Here is a 15,749-nt window from a genome sequence, read left to right as displayed (position 1 = left end):
GGCCAGGCCTGGAGTGGGCCGTCCAAGGGCAGAGTCTGAGGGTGACCCAGGGGCCTGGCGCCCCTGGAGTGGTCGGGTTCCGTGGAGCAGAGGAGGCCCTGCTGGGGAGGGGCTCCTCCCGCGTGCTGTGTGGCCGTGGTCACTGCTGCGTGGACACGTATCAGGAAGAAGGGGTTGGGACTGTGGCCTCCCGGGAAAGCACAGAACAAGAATCCTCGCTTAGAAAGCAAAGGGGAGAGGCTGGGCTCCCTGGCTCAGACCCCGCCCGGCGTCTGGCTGCGAGGTGAGGGACAGAGCGCGTGCCGTGGGCCGGGAGTGCGCGCCCGCTGTCGGAGCGACCTTCCTCTGCTGTTTCTGGCCGTCACCCCAACCTGAGTCCCGAAGACCGGCTGTGGCCTGGGGAGCCTGACCTGTCCCCAAGGCTTCTCACAGCGCGGAGTCACAGCCCTGGCAAGTCCCCTGAGCGCTCAGTGCTGCCACCCATGCCCACCCACCACTGGCTCCTGTCCCTGGGGGACTGCCTGCCCTATGCCCCAGCCAGGGGTGTGGAGGCTGGGATGGCCTTTGTCACGAGTGTTCTCCCGCGTGAGAGGAGGGTCCTCCAGCGTCAGACCCACTTGTCTCCCAGGGGAGTCCTGGCCTGTGGCGTCCCATCATCGGTGTGGCGTTCTGGGAAGAACTCGGGCTTTTCTGGGTTTTCCTGTCCACCGCCCTCCTTTCTCCAGTTGCACCTGGGCTTTGTCCAGAATCCGACAGGGAGCCATGCCCGCCTGAACCCCCTGCCCAGGGCCCAGGCGTGTCTGCAGGTGCCGCCCAGAAGGTGAATGCTCTCCGTGGCACCCAGCTCTGGGCCCGGCCCGCCTGTGCAAGTACACGCAGGGGGAGACTTGGAGCTGTGGTCCCCTGCAGATGTGCGCCCCTGGAGGCCTGGCGCTTCACCTGGGCACACGCTGGCTCCCAGTCCTCTGCAGGTCTATCTCCAGCTCCAGCCGCCTCCCCGTCCTTACGCAGTGTGAGGTCAGTGCCACGCGGCCTCAGGCTGCCTGCATCCCCACAGAGGGCCCTGACTGGCCTTGGCTGGGGGACCATGCCAATGCTCATGGAAACAGGAAGCGAAGAGGTGCGCTTCAGTCCTGTCATAAAGACAAATGGACAAGAAAATATGGATAGAAGAATGTTTTAACCAAAGGAAAAAAAATGTAGCCCGACCTGGCATGTGAGAGTTGGGGTGTGAGATAACAGCACCCCGCGTGGCGCCCCGAGAGCGCCTGGGGCCTCAGCCGTGACTGCAGAGGTGGGAGGGAGCCTGGCGGCCCCCTGGGCTTCTCCGGACAGCAGGTGTTTGGTGTTTTCCCTTGAAGGCTGTGTTCTCACCTCTGCGTCTCAGCCTAGTCGTGTGGGTGGTGTCTCCCCCTGAGGTGCGTCGCTTTCCCGCTGGCTCGCCGTGGCCCCTGCATCCAGGTCAGACCACGGGTGACGGAGGCCTCTTCCTGGGCCCATCTGCCTCGTCGATGTGCGGGTCGGTGCACGCTGTCCTCTGCAGTAAGTCCCAAAGCCAGACGCACGACTTCGACCCCTGGTTTGGAGTTCTGTGTCCTGGGTTTTGGGTTAGCTCGGTCCTGCTTCCCCGGCAGGCCAAGTTTGTTGACGGGACTGTGTTGGCGCTGTGGGTCGGGGGACGGCTCTGGTGCTCGGTGATAGTTAACTCTTGCGATCCATGAATGTGGTGCCCTCTCGCCCTGGTTGGGTCTTCATTTCTCTCCGTAGAGTTGGATGTTTTCAGTTCAGAGGTCTGGCGTGTCTTTGTGAAATTTATTTCCAAGTATTTCATGGTTTTTGATGTTGGGAATGAACGAAATTGAATTGAAATTTCTAAATTCATTTTCCAAATGTTGGTTGCAAAGGAGCTGGAGACACTGGTGGAGAGTTCGCACTGTCCTTTCGTCCCATCTCCTGTGGCCTCATGCACAACAGTACAGCTGATCTCTTGTTGACCGTCTGCCTAGGAACTTGGGCGATGGATTTGCTCTATAGGCTGCTGGGGTTTTATGCACAAAAAGTCATTCTTTAGTAGCTGTTTATGAGAGCTCTTGGTCCATAATCATCTTTTCCTATAAAAAAAATTGATTTACTTATTTGAAAGGCAGAGAAAGACATCTTCCATCTGCTGATTCACTCCCCAAATGGCCCTGATGGCCTGAGGCTGGGCGAGGCAGAAGCCAGAAGCTTCTTCAGGGCCTTCCATGTGGGTGTAGGGGCCCAAGCACTCAGGCCATCTTCTGTTACTTTCCCAGGGACATTAGCAGGGAGCTGGATTGCAAGTGGAGCAGCTGGGACTAGAACCAGCGCGCACATGGGATTCCTGCACTGCAGGTGGCAGCTTAACCACTGCACCACAGCGCCGGCCCCTCTTTTCCTTTTAAACAAGGTCTGCATCAGGGTTTGAGTGTGAGTTGAGGCTGGCCTCTCTCCGAGCCTGACGGCCTCACCCCTCCCCTTGCCTGAGTGAGCCGGTGTTGTGTTCAAGACCGGGTGCCAGTGTGGCCCCTCGAGGCAGCAGTGACGCTCCCGCCACCCCGGGGAGACCTGGGTTGAGTTCCCAGCTCCTGGCTCTGGCCCAGCCCCAGGCATCTGGGGAGTAAACCAGCAGAGGGGGCTCACACCCTCTCTCTCTGCCCCACCTGTACCTCTGCCTCCCAAATTTAAAAAAAAGTTTTAAAAAGAAAAACAGACTAACAGTGTTTAATGTTGTGATCCACGAGCGTGGCATCCCTGTCCATTTATTCAGGTTTTCTTTCACTTCTTCTAGTAATGTTTTGCAGTTTTCAGTTGACAGGTTTTGTCCATCTTTCATCATATTTAAAATATCTTAGATTTTGGGGTATTAAGTGGTATTATGTTCTGAATTTAATTTCTGATTTCTCATTATTTTTATATAAAAATGGGACTAGAGGATGGGCCTTGGGCACAACAGTTAAGCAGAGTTGGGGTACCATGTGCCATGCTGGAATGCCTGGGCTCCAGTGCCAGCAACAGGTGATGGCTCAGCTGGCTGAGATCTGCCACCCAGCTGGGAGCCCTGGGCCGCGTTCCCTGCTCCCAACTCTGAGCTGGCTGTTGTGGGCACTTGGAGAGTGAAGATTGGAAGATTCTCTCCCTCTCCCTCTCCCTCTCCCTCTCCCTCTCCCTCTCCCCCTCCCCCTCCCCCTCCCCCTCCCCCTCCCCCTCCCCCTCCCCCTCCCCCTCTCACGGCTTGCTCGATCTGCTTTTCAAATTTAAATAAAAATGAAAAATACATTTAATTGAATTACATCCTGCCATGTTGCTAAACTCATTTATTATGTCTAGTAGATTTTTTATAGATTGTATCGGATTTTCTAAATAGGCATACCATCTGCCAATGAACACAGCTGTACTACTTTTGGGACAAGATCATTTTGTTTCTTACAGCACTAGACAAAATGTTTATTGTAGTGTTAGGTGGAGGTGATAAAACCGACGTCCTCATGTTATTTCTGATTTGGGGGGGAACATTCAATTCTCTTTCACACCGCACAGCATATTAACTGCAGGTTTTTAACATACGATAGTCCGTAGGGCAAGGACGTTTCTTTGTCCTTAGTCTGCTGAGTCGTGTTTTCATTTTTATCGGGAGAGGATGTTGGGTTTTGTCGGTGCTTTTTCAAAACTGTTGCATCCGAGCTGCTGTAGGGTTAAGCTTTTTTTTTTTTTTTTTTTTTTTTTTTTGGCTGTTGAAGATATATTCTTTTTTTAAAAAAATTGTTACACAAGTTTCATATATTTCATTTGTACAGATTTAGGAACATAGTGGGACTCCCCCCACCCTCCCTCCCGCCCACATGCCAACAGTTCCTCCCCCCCCAGATTCCTTTTCTTAATTTTTACAAAGATTTATTGTCAGTATACTTAATGATCGTATAGTTAACCCTACTCTAAAAAGGAGTTCAGCAAATAGTATGAAAGAAACAAATCATCATAAAACAAAAGGTTGTTGTGGAAGAAACAAGGGCTATAAACAATCATCTGCTCTCAGAGTCTATTTGACTCCAATACATTACATTATTACAATACATTATTCTGTTAGTTGTGTCAGATCAGGGAGAAGACACGATGTCTGTCTTTTTGGGACTGGCTTATTTCACTAGGTGTTATGTTTTCTAGTTGTGTGCATCTTGTTGCAAATGGCAGGAGTAGTACTCCATAGTGTTTATATGCCATGATTTCTTTATCCAGTCAGTGGTTGGTGGACATCTGGGTTGATTCCATATCCTAGCTAGTGTGAATTGTGCTGCAGTGAACATGGGGGTATAGATAAGTCTTTCATATGCTGATTTCTTGGGGTTTGGGTCAACGCCCAGGACTGGGATGGCTGGGTCATACGGTAGGTCTATGTTCAGATTTCTGAAGTATCTCCAAACTGATTTCCATAGTGGTTTTACCAGTTTACATTCTCAACAGTGGTGGACTTGGGTACCTTTTCCCCACATCCTCGTCAGCATTTGTTGTTTGTTGATTTCTGTATGAAAGCCGTTCTAACCTGGGTGAGGTGAGACCTCACTGTGGTTTCGATTTGCATTTCCCTGATGACTAGTGATCCTGAGCATTTTCTCAAATGTCTGTTGGCCACTTGGATTTCCTCTCTCAACAAATGCCTGTTTAAGTTCTTTGCCATTTCTTCACTAGATTGTTTGTTGTTGAATTTCTTGAGCTCGTTGTAGTCTGGGTGTTAACCCGTTGTCAGTTGTGTAGTCCACAGATCATGTCCCCATTCTGCCGGTTGCCTCTTCTCTTTGCTGAGTGTTCCTTTTGCAGCAGAGAAGCTTCTGAATTTGATGTAACCCATTTGTCAATTTTGGCTTTGACTGCCTGTGTCTCTGAGGTCTTTTCCAAGAAGTCCTTGCCTGCGCCAGGGTCTTACAGAGTTTCCCCCGTGTTCTCTAGTGGTTTGATGGTATTGGGTCATAGATTTAGATCCGTGATGCATTTGAGTGGATTTTTGTGTAAGGTGTAAGGTTGGGGTCTAGTTTCATACTCCCGGAGATCCAGTTTTCCAGCCCAGGGTGCTGCCTCACAGCCGGCCTGCCATGTGTGTGGCTGAGGAGCCTACGCACAGTGGGCAGTGGAGTCGTTAGCTGCAGAACCACAGGATGAGATAGTGCTGCAGGCCTGCAGGGGCTGGAGTGGCTGGGCCCAGCTGAGGGCTGGTGGAGGGGAAAGGAGGTGGTCACAGAGGATCTGGACAGGAGGTTTCACAGGAGTCACTGAACACTGGACCTGGTCTGGGAGGAGAGGGACAGGGTGGCTCCAGGAAGCATCCAGGGTCTCCAGTGCTGGGACCATGGCTCCCGATTCCATTCCATCTGGTTAAATACCTGGGAGTGGACAGTGGCGTCACATGGTGGATCTCGTCTTTTGTGGTTTTTTTGTTTGTTTGTTTGTTTGTTTTGACAGCAGAGTGGACAGTGAGAGAGACAGAGAGAAAGGTCTTCCTTTTTCCATCAGTTCACCTCCCAATGGCTGCTGCGGCCAGCGCCACGCTGATCTGAAGCCAGGAACCAGGTGCTTCCCCTGGTCTCCTGTGCGGGTGCAGGGCCCAAGGACCTGGGCCATCCTCCACTGCACTCCCAGGCCACAGCAGAGAGCAGGACTGGAAGAGGAGCAACCGGGACAGAATCCGGCGCCCCAACCGGGCCTAGAACCCGGTGTGCCCGCACCGCAGGCAGAGGATTAGCCTAGTGAGCAGCGGCGCCGGCCTCATCTTAGTTTCTTTAAGGAACCTCCGTACCTCTCTCTCTAACTGCTGCACAGTGTATGCATGTCCCCATTTCTCAAAGCCCTCACTGGCATTTGTGATTTGTCTTTTCTTCTTCTTTTTTTTTTTTTTTGACAGGCAGAGTGGACAGTGAGAGAGAGAGAGACAGAGAGAAAGGTCTTCCTTTTGCCGTTGGTTCACCCTCCAATGGCCGCCGCGGTAGCGTGCTGCGGCCGGCGCACCGCGCTGTTCCGATGGCAGGAGCCAGGTGCTTATCCTGGTCTCCCATGGGGTGCAGAGCCCAAACACTTGGGCCATCCTCCACTGCACTCCCTGGCCACAGCAGAGAGCTGGCCTGGAAGAGGGGCAACCGGGACAGGATCGGTGCCCCGACCGGGACCAGAACCCGGTGTGCCGGCGCCGCAAGGCGGAGGATTAGCCTGTTGAGCCACGGCGCCGGCCTGTGATTTGTCTTTTCGACACTAGCCGTTCTGGCTGGAGTCGGATCGCATCCCATCCTGGTTGTGATGTGCATTTCTGAGGGTAGTGGTAGTCAGCATTTTTTCACACATGTGCTGGCCTCTGTTTTTTGAGGAATGTGTATTCAGGTGATTTGCTGGGTTCTTTGTTTAATCTCATTTATTTCATGTGAATAGCAGCAAGAGATCCTCCATCCACTGTTTCACTTCCCAAACGCCTACAACAGCCGGGGCCAGCCAAGAACCCGGAACTCCATCTGTGTCCCCCACATGGGGAGCAGGGACCCAAGTCCTTGTGCCATCATCACCTGCTGTCTCCCATGATGCACAGCAGGACGCCGGATCGGAAGAGGAACCGCGTTGTGACCACTGCACCCAGCGGCTGTCCCCTTGGCCCAGTCCCTAGCTGGGCGTTTCGTTGTTTCTGAGTGTTGCAGCTCCTTAGGTATTCTAGATATTAGCCCTCCGCCAGACGCGCGTTGCCAGACGCTGGCTCCCACTGTGTCAGTTTCTCTGAGCTGTGGACGGCCTTCGCCGAGCAGAAGCTTCTTCCTGATAGAACCCTGGCTGATTCGGCTTTCGCTGCCTGGGCTTTTGTGATCTTAGCAAAAAAAGGAACATAAAAATCCTTGCCTGTACTGCTGTCTTGAAGTGTCTCCCCTGTGCCCTGTGTTCTCTGCCGGCAGTTTTGTAGGTTCAGGTGTTAAATTCAGATCATGGATCTGCTTTGGGTTGTGTGTTTTGCGTGGTGTGAGAGGTAAGGACTACATTTTGGTCTCTGGCATGTAGGGATCCAGTTTCCCCGGCATCTTACACGGGCAGGGCCGTCCTTTCTCCGGTGTGTGTTTGTCACCTGTGTGGAGAGTGAGCCAGAGGAACGTCTTGGTCTCTGTCAGGCTCCGTTTGTCCGTGTGGGGGTTTTCTGTGTGTGCCGAGCTGTGCCGCGTGCGTCAGCTCTGTACGAGGCGTTAAACCAGGTGCTGTGAGGTGCCAGCGTGGCGTTGTTCCACGTGGCGTTGCTGTTCAGGGTCCTTCTGTGCTTCCGTGTGAGTTGTGTGCTTGCTTTTTCTGGTTCTGTGGGGATGTCATTTGTATTTGATGGTGATTGTGTTGAGCCTGTAAACCACTTTGGTAGTATGGATGTTTTAATACGAATTCTTCCAATCCATGAACATGTTTTTTGTGGTGTTTTCCATTTTTTATCACTATTCAGTAATGCTCATCACCGATGTCTCACGTCCTTGGTTAGATTTCTTCCAAGGAATGTTTTCTTTGTAGGCACTGTAAGGTTGCTCTTACAGTTTATTTCTCTGAGTCCATTATTAGCACATAAAAATGCCATTGACTTTTTTATCCTGCAGTTTTGAGCTTATCAGTTCTAACAGTGTTTTGGCGAAGTCTTTAGATTTTTCTCTCTATAGAATGATGTCATCGCAAACAGGGAAATTTGGCTTGTTCCTGTCTGTCCTGATTTCTTTACCGTGCCTACCCCTGGCTAAAGCCTCAGTGCTACACTGGATAACACAGTGACAGCGGATGTCTTTGTGTGGTTCTGGACCTTAGTGCTCTGACGTTTCCCCACGCCGTAGGATTTTGGATGTGGGTGTGTCATGTGTGGCCTGCATTATGTTGAGGTGTGTTCCTTCCATCCCTGAGTTCTTCCTGGTTTTTGTGACTCAATATTGAATTTTTTAAATGTCTTCGTGTTTGTTGAGGTGATACTGTGTGGCTATTGTCTTTCATGCTGTTTACTGGTTTGCAAATGGATCTTTTGTTCTCTTGGGTTTGATTGCTAGTGTTTGGGTGAGCATTTTTGCATCGGTGTTCATCAGGGGTGTATCTCAGCCTATGTACTCCTCACACTACCCCCCTCCTTTTCCAAACCCATTCTGCAAGATAGTTGGAGAATCGGTGTTGGTTATTAGAACTCGGCAGGGAAGCCTGCTGGTTCTGTGCTGCTTTATGGGGAGACTTTTCAGGCATCCAATCCCATTACTTGTTACTGACTTGTCCAGATTTTCTGTCTCCATGGTTCAGTTTTGGGAAATTGTGTGTGTCCAGAATGTGATTCACCACTCCTAGGCTTTTCCGTCGGTCGGCGTATCTTCCGCGCCGGCCCCTAGTGACCCTCTGCACCTCTGTGGTAGCGGCTGTGATGGTTCCTGTCTCATCTCTGATTTTCTTTGCTTGAGTCGTTCCTTCAGGAGCTTGTGCAGTTTCCTTGTTTTGCATCATTTTTAGCTTCTTTTGTTTTTACTTCTAATTCCCCAGTGGTCAGGAAGAGTACACGGTATGATTTTGATTTTTCCGGAGTTTGTTGGGACTTGTCTGTGGACTATCGCAGCGTCTGCCCCAGAGCGTCCGTGAGCTGGTGGAAGCGTTCGGCAGCTGCGGGGCGGCAGCTCCGTGACGTCGGCCAGCCCCGTCGGCCTCAGCGAGCTTCAGCTCTGGTGCTGCTGTACGTCTCCTGGCCTGGATTTGTCCGCTGGCGAGAGCAGGGTGTTGAATGCCTCTGCTGTGACCACATTGGGGGTTTAGAGCTAGGAAAACATAGTTGTTGAAAAATGGGGTGTTCTAGGGCGCTGGCTCGCGGTGCAGAGGGTTCAGCCACCTCCTCCAGCACCAGCATCCCGGACGGGCGCCGGTCTGAGTCCCGGCTGCTCCGCTTCTGAGCCGGCTGCCTGCTCTGCACCTGGGAAGGCAGTGGAAGATGACCCGAGTGCTTGGGCCCCTGCACCCACACGGGAGACCTGGAAGATGCTCCTAGCTCCTGGCTTTGGCCTGGCCCAGTCCTGCTGTTGTAACCATTTGGAGAATGAACCAGCAGATAGAAGATGGCGCTCTCTCTGTCTCTACACACACACACACACACACAGTGTCTTTCTCTCTACCTTCCTCCCTCCCTCCCCCTCTGTCTCTGTAACTCTTTCAAATAAATAAATCTTTTTTAAAAAAAAAAAAACTGAATGTTCCAGCATTGGGTGTGTGTACACTCAGAATTGTCTGTCTTGTTGAATTGATCCCCTGATCATTATATATGGAACTTCTTTGTCCCCTTCTACCATTTTGGTCTGATATAAGTAAAGCTACTCCTGTCCGTTTTTGGTTTCTGCTTGCATGGAAGACTCATTTTAATCCCCAGAAAACTTCATGACCCCCCCCTTTTTGTGGATTTGAACCCATCACATTGAGAAATGTTTTCATGCTTGTTTGTAGCCCGATGTTTCGTAAAATTCCTTACGATTAATGTCTCAAGTAATTAAAAAAAAATTTTTTTTTATTTAACGGAGTTAGAGAGAGAGAGAGGTCTTCCTTCCGTTGGTTCACTCCATAATGGCCACTATGGTGGTGCTGCACCGATCTGAAGCCAGGAGCCAGGTGCTTCTTCCTGGTCTCCATGCGGGTGCAGGGCCCAAGCACTTGGCCATCCTCCACTGCCTTCCCGGGCCATAGCAGAGAGCTGGACTGGAAGAGGAGCAACCGGGACTAGAACCTGGTGCCTACATGGGATGCCGGCGCTGCAGGCGGAGGATTAACCAAGTGAGCCATGGCTCTGGCCCTCACATAGGTCTTTTGAGACTGGCAGCTGCCATCAGCAGTTCATGGCTTGGGGTGTGAAGTGGTGGTGTGGCCGGGTCCGCAGGGTCTGCGGCCCCGGCCCCACCTACCCACCGAGGTTCCCTCGCACCCGTTCGAAGCCTGTCCCTGCCCTGCTGTGCCTCCCCGGGGTCCCCACTCTCTGAGCCTCACCCACGTGGGCGCTGTGAGCCGCATCTAGCCAAGCCCGCGAGCCGCTGCTGCATGTCCCTGGCGTCGATCGGCCGCCTGGGCCGTGTGCAGTGTGGGGCTGCCTTGAGTACTTCACGCATGTCCTCCCGTGGACACGCGTGTGTTGTCCTGGGCAGGGGCCTGAGGAGTGTTGAGCTTCGAGAAGCTGCTGCCTCGTTGTATCCCCCGGCCAGCAGCGTCCGGGTTGTGTCCTTGACCGAGGTTCTTTGTAGGCATTCTGGTGGGTGTGCGGAGGTTGTCAGGTGACGATTCTGAAGGAGAGAAGTGACCCCGCAAGCCAGTGGGCGCGTGCTCCCCTGCACACACACCCAGAATTCACCGCGCTTGAGAGCCAAGTGCGCTGGACGTTGGTAAACAGCGTCCGCACAAGGACAGCAAGATCAGTGGCCCCGGGAGTGCCTGAACTAGAGGCTGGGGTGTTTCCTCCCCCGGGGCCGAGAAGCCCCGCAGCCCCAGCCCTGCCGCGCGAGCACGGCCCACACCGTTAACCTTTTACGGGAGACAAAAACACGGCGCGGGGCGGGCACGGGACGTGGATTCTGATGGCGCTGGGGAGGGCACGGGATGTGGGATTCCGATGGTGCACGTGCCGAAGCCCGTGGGCAACACGTCCAAGCGTCCGCGAGGCCCCGGAGAGCCGTGCTTCAGACGCGTGTGCGGCCTGCGACCCCCTGAGGGAGCCCTGGGCTCGGGCGGTGCTGGACCTCGGGGCGGCGTGGAGGGCGCCCCTGCAGAAGCGCTCGCTCCGTCCAGTCCCGGTCCTAGTCCAGGTTCCTCTCCGCTGCCGCCTGAGTGACGGGCGGGTTAGAGATTTGCATGGCTGAGAGAGCCCACCTGGATCTGCACTTGCAGGGTGGGGCTGGGCGCAGGGCTCGGTGAGGCAGGCGGAGCTGTGCACTTGGTGCCGGCCGTGGCCTGGCCCATGTGGGGACAGTGCACTGACCACAGGCGGTGCCGGACCCGACCCCCGTGCCGCCCCGGCCGGTGCCTGGGCACACTGTCCCTCTCCTTCCGAAGGCCGGGTGGGTTGCACGGGGGACGGAGCTCGCAGCCCGGGCTCAAGTCGCAGCGGCCCCTCGGGGGGCTTGGCCGGTTGTACAGCGTGGAGGCCGCAGGGCTGTGCCCCCAAAGGACGGCTGCTCAGGGCCCAGAGTGGAAAGCTGAGCCTCCAGCCTAGAGGCAGAGATGGCGCCGGCCCGCGGGTTCCCTCCACAGCGCTCGAGGAGCGGCCCCAAGTGGGGACTCCCTGCGGGGATCCACGCGTGGCGGCCGGGACCCGCGTGCCGGCGCCGTCCTCGGCTGCCTCCCAGAGTCGCGTTGGCAGGAAGCCAGCCCGGGGAGCGGCACTGGCACTGGAACCCCGGCGCGCTAATAGGGGTCTGGGTGTCCCACCCGGCAGCTGGACCCCTGCACCACCGCCTGCCCCCAGCTCAGTCTGAAGCTACCACTTGGTCTTGACCGAGAGCTGGAGAAAACCGCCTGTGCGGCACTGGATGGACTGTGTGCGCCGTGAGGGATCTTCACCGAGCTCCGTGGCCGGTGGTCCTCAGGGTTCAGGAAAGAAACCAAGTTGCCGGGGACGGCATTGTAGGCGGCCTGCGAGGGACACCCTCATCCTGGCGGCCCCACTGCTGACCCGGCTCCCTGCTCATGCACTTGGGAGGCAGCAGCGAGTGGCCAGGTGCTTAGACCCCCGCCGCTCTCATGGGCAGCCCACCTGGAGCTCCTGGCTTCCAGCCGGGTGACCCCAGCTAGGACAGGCACGTGGGGAAAGGACACATGTCCTTGTGCTGGTGTCTTCCTCCCTCTCTCTCTGCCCATCCAACAACCTTTTTTAAAACAGTGCTGTAATCGTGGGATGAATGAGCAGCCCAGTAGGTCACCCCGCCGGCTGTGGAATCGTTGGTGTCATTGCGTGGAGAGACTTAGCCACGCTCAGAGGCGGCCCGCCTGGAACCCTGCCCTCGCACAAGACCGCGGTTCGGTGGCCCAGCCCGGTGGAGCGCTGTGCCGGCATCTGCTGCGTGGGGGCCTGTGGCTGTTAGAGCCGGCCTTCTGAGCCCCGGAGGGCGCGCATGCACACACCCACCCCACACACACCCCCGCCAGCCCATGCGCCGAGTGGCTGCCAGGGTTCATCAGCTGAGCTCCAGCAGCGCCGTCTGATTGTGAGAGCAGTGGGACTGTGCACCCGGCGCAGCGTCAGTTAGAAACACGGGCGTGCAGAACCCCAGAGCGAGGGCGCCCTTCATCGCTGGTGCCAGGGACTTGGTTCCCCGTGTGACAGTCACTCAGCACCAAATCGTTAGCAAAACAATTCTTGAAGATGAGAAAGGGCGAGCGAGGTGCAGAGCAACACCTCGAGGTGAGACCGCGCTGTGAGCACACACGGTTCACAAGTTAACTCCGCCTGTAACCGAGGAGCGTTCGAAGGACTGTTGAGGGTTTCTCAAAACCCTGGGCGTCAATTCAGATTACTTCAGTATAGGAGAAAAACTCATAACCCTCCTGAAACACACAGGCTTGTTGTGCGGTGTACTTGTGCGTTTACGCATCTCTGTAGCCCAAACGTGAGGCCGACAGATGCGGGATCCAGGTCCTGCCTGGACGCGGGCACAGCCCTGCACATGTGTGTCCCCCACGCGTGTCCCCTGGACGCGGGCGCAGCCCTGCACGTGTGCGTCCCGATGTCACAGGACGTCCGCGATGTCCCCGGTTTGCGCCCCGATGTCACAAGGCGACCGTGATGTCCCCTGCGTGCGGCTTCCGTCCCTCCTGTCTGTGCAGCTTCTCGCTTCCTTGCCGCATCAGAGCTTTCAGACTGAATTGTTGGTGAAATACAGCAGGTGTCCTACTTAAATCTCTCTCTCTTGTTTTATCAAACTTTGGACGACTTTAGATTCACAAGATTCACCGAGACTCGGGAGACAGCATGCAAGCAGGTGAGAGCGCTTCCGGGTCACCGGCCCTCGTGGGCGGCAGGTGCGGGTGGAGTCTGGGCCGATGTTGCGTGGACGGCAGGTGCGGGTGGAGTCTGGGCCGATGTTGCGTGGGCGGCAGGTGCGGGTGGAGTCTGGGCCGATGTTGCGTGGACGGCAGGTGCGGGTGGAGTCTGGGCCGATGTTGCGTGGGCGGCAGGTGCGGGTGGAGTCTGGGCCGATGTTGCGTGGGCGGCAGGTGCGGGTGGAGTCTGGGCCGATGTTGCAGGTGCAGGTGGAGTCTGGGCTGGCGTCTGTAACCTCAGGACAGGAAGGCTCCACTCGGAGCACACCTTAGCCAAGAACCCCGCACACAGAGTGTCCCAGGAAGATGTGGGTTGAGTCGGACAGGGGTGGGGATGGGGCAGTGGGTCACCGAGTGGTCCTTGCATGGTCAGGAGTGTGTACAGGCCTGGCTGTGTGTATGTGTGTGGGGGGGGGGGCACTGAGTGCCTGCAGCCCCCACTCCCTCCTCCCAGGCCCTGGGAGGGTTAGTCCTGACCCTGGGCTTCCTCATCCATGGAGTACAGGGCTGGACCGGTGACCCCTGTGTGCAGAGAGATCTGGAACTCTGTCCATTAGAGGGAGAAGTCCGTCCTGCTCAGAGCTTTAAGGTGCCCGTGGGTATGGGCGCCTGGTGCTGGCTGCTGCTGTCGTTGGCGACACAGGATCCCTCTGTGCCACCCAGCACAGCCACTGTGATGATGTCTGGGGCTGCTTGGCCCTGGCTGGAGGGTTTGGCTCACTCCACAGGTGTCTGTTGAGAATGAATTGTTGGAGGAAACGCTCCGTAAGTGTGCCTCGTGCTGTAGGGCCCCCGGTGTCAAGTGAGATGACATCCGGAAGAAGCTGTCGGTCCCTGTTAGCAGTTTCTAGTCGCATCCCCGGGCAGCCTAGGCCCTGGCCCTGGCGCCGACCTCTCTTTCGTTTTGTGGAAGTGCTGGGTCACTCACCGTGAACTTAATCTTAAGTCAGGAAGTGTTAGTGTGTTATCTGCTGAACAGGGCGCCTTTTGCAGTGTTTATGGTTAAGGTACTGAACAGGCTAGGACCGGCGTTGGCTGCGTGACCACGGTTCGGCGAGTGTGGACAACCGTGTCGTCCTGTCGACAGCGCAGCCGCTCCTGTTAGCCTCTGGTGGAGTAAGCGAGACACACAGCCCGGGACAGGGACACTGCTGGAGTGGGGGTGCAGAGGGTGTCAGGCGAAGGAAGTGCGGGCACTGCAGTGTGTGACCTGCCCACGGTCACACAGCACAGCACAGTGTGGACGCTGGCTCGCGCTCTCTGAGCCTGCAGCCCTGCGCACCTTTCTGGTGTGGGCGGGGAGCTGGTCAGGCCGCGTCACTGCAGACTAACGCTGGCCTGGGGCCGGTGTTAGCGTGTGGCAGTGCTGCCGCTGCCGTGCTCTGGGGCACGGTTCAGGCTTGGGTGCCGACTTAACCATCTGTGTAGTTGACCCACGGTTTCCAGGACACTAAAGCAAATGGTGGAAAAGAGACTTGAGAGAGGTGCCGTGTCCGAGGCACAGTAGTAAGTGGAAATGGCAGGCAGCAGGCCACGTGGTGGCCTCACGTGTGTCCAGAGGCAGGTGCTCGAGTACCTGCAGCCAGCAGGGCCCACGCACCTGCTGCCCAGAGCTGCACAGAACCAGCCCGGTGACTTCTCGCGAGCACACGTGTGGAGGGAGCCCACTGCACAGGCTTGGATGCCGAGACTCAGAGAAGTGAAGTGACCTGCCCACGGTCACACAGCAAAGCACAGCGTGGACGCTGGCTCGCTCTCTCTGAGCCTGCAGCCCCGCGCACCTTTCAGGTGTGGGCGGGGAGCTGGTCAGGCCGCGTCACTGCGTCATGCTCACTGGTGTCTGGGAGACGCCTTCCTCCTGCTGGGGCTGGTGTGCCCCACGGAGGGCTCTGAGCTGCCCCACTTTCCTTGAGCCCCCGGGAGTCCCTCCCGCAAGCCGCAGTGGCCCTGAGCACGCCTGTTTCTGCCGCCTCGGCGTGGCCCCGCTCCTGCTGCCTGCTCAGGTCCGGCGGTGACACGGCGGCACTCTTGCACCGCCGGCACCTGTAGAGGCTGAGTGGTGTGTTAACGTTCCCACCCCACCCCTACACGGGGACGGCGGTGAGAGCCCGAGGTGGGGAACCCTTGGGGGTTCCAGGCTGCTTTCCTTCCGCTCCCTTCCGGAGGGCAGCAGCAGGCACCCCGAGGAGCCCTCGTGCCCAGGAGGCCACCGGAGTCCAGCCTCTCAGAGGTGCCCTAGATTGTCTGAATCCACTTCTCAAATAGGTCACAAAGCCCTGTGGAGTCCCTTAGTGCCCACCCACATGTCCCCAGCCAGTGGGTGCAGTGTCCTTCGCGTCAGGGCGAACCCCACAGTCCCCCCAAGTGGGTTAAGGGGACTGAGCAGCCCTTGGCAGCCCCCGCTACTGCGACGTGGCCTGGGCTGGCTGGGGGCACCCTGGGGGCGGCAGGCCCGGAAGGCCGACTCCTCCCAGGACTCCCGGCAGCCGCCACTAACCACCCTGCTTCCCCCCGTGACCCAGAGGCCCATGCGCTGCGCCACAGGCACCGGAGGCAGGAGTCCCTGGACGGCAAGTCGGTGTCCTCGCGGGGCAGTGACGGTGAGGAGTCCATGGGGCCCTGGGGTGGTGCCGGGAGACGTGGCGTCGGCCTGGGCGGCCAGGCAGTGCCCACAGCCCTGCTCCGTGCTGCTTCCTGCCACGTGC

At 56.5% G+C, this 15,749-nt stretch overlaps 1 protein-coding gene across 9 annotated transcripts in view; it reads left to right on the top strand.

The window, feature by feature from the left end:
- Nucleotides 1-15,749, top strand: part of PDE8B (phosphodiesterase 8B) — a 164,982-nt gene that overhangs the window by 136,954 nt on the left and 12,279 nt on the right. For all 9 annotated transcript variants that reach the window (XM_062212541.1, XM_062212534.1, XM_062212535.1 and 6 more), the window contains 2 exons: nucleotides 12,941-12,983; nucleotides 15,567-15,644. In XM_062212541.1, the coding sequence (XP_062068525.1) occupies nucleotides 12,941-12,983; nucleotides 15,567-15,644 (121 nt within the window). The remainder of the gene's footprint in view (nucleotides 1-12,940; nucleotides 12,984-15,566; nucleotides 15,645-15,749) is intronic.

The sequence above is a fragment of the Lepus europaeus genome, chromosome 15 (genome assembly GCF_033115175.1).
Source record: "Lepus europaeus isolate LE1 chromosome 15, mLepTim1.pri, whole genome shotgun sequence".
Classification (NCBI taxonomy): Eukaryota; Metazoa; Chordata; class Mammalia; order Lagomorpha; family Leporidae; genus Lepus; species Lepus europaeus.
The sequence above is the reverse complement of the archived record's forward strand: the minus strand, read 5'-3'. Positions and strand labels throughout refer to the sequence as shown.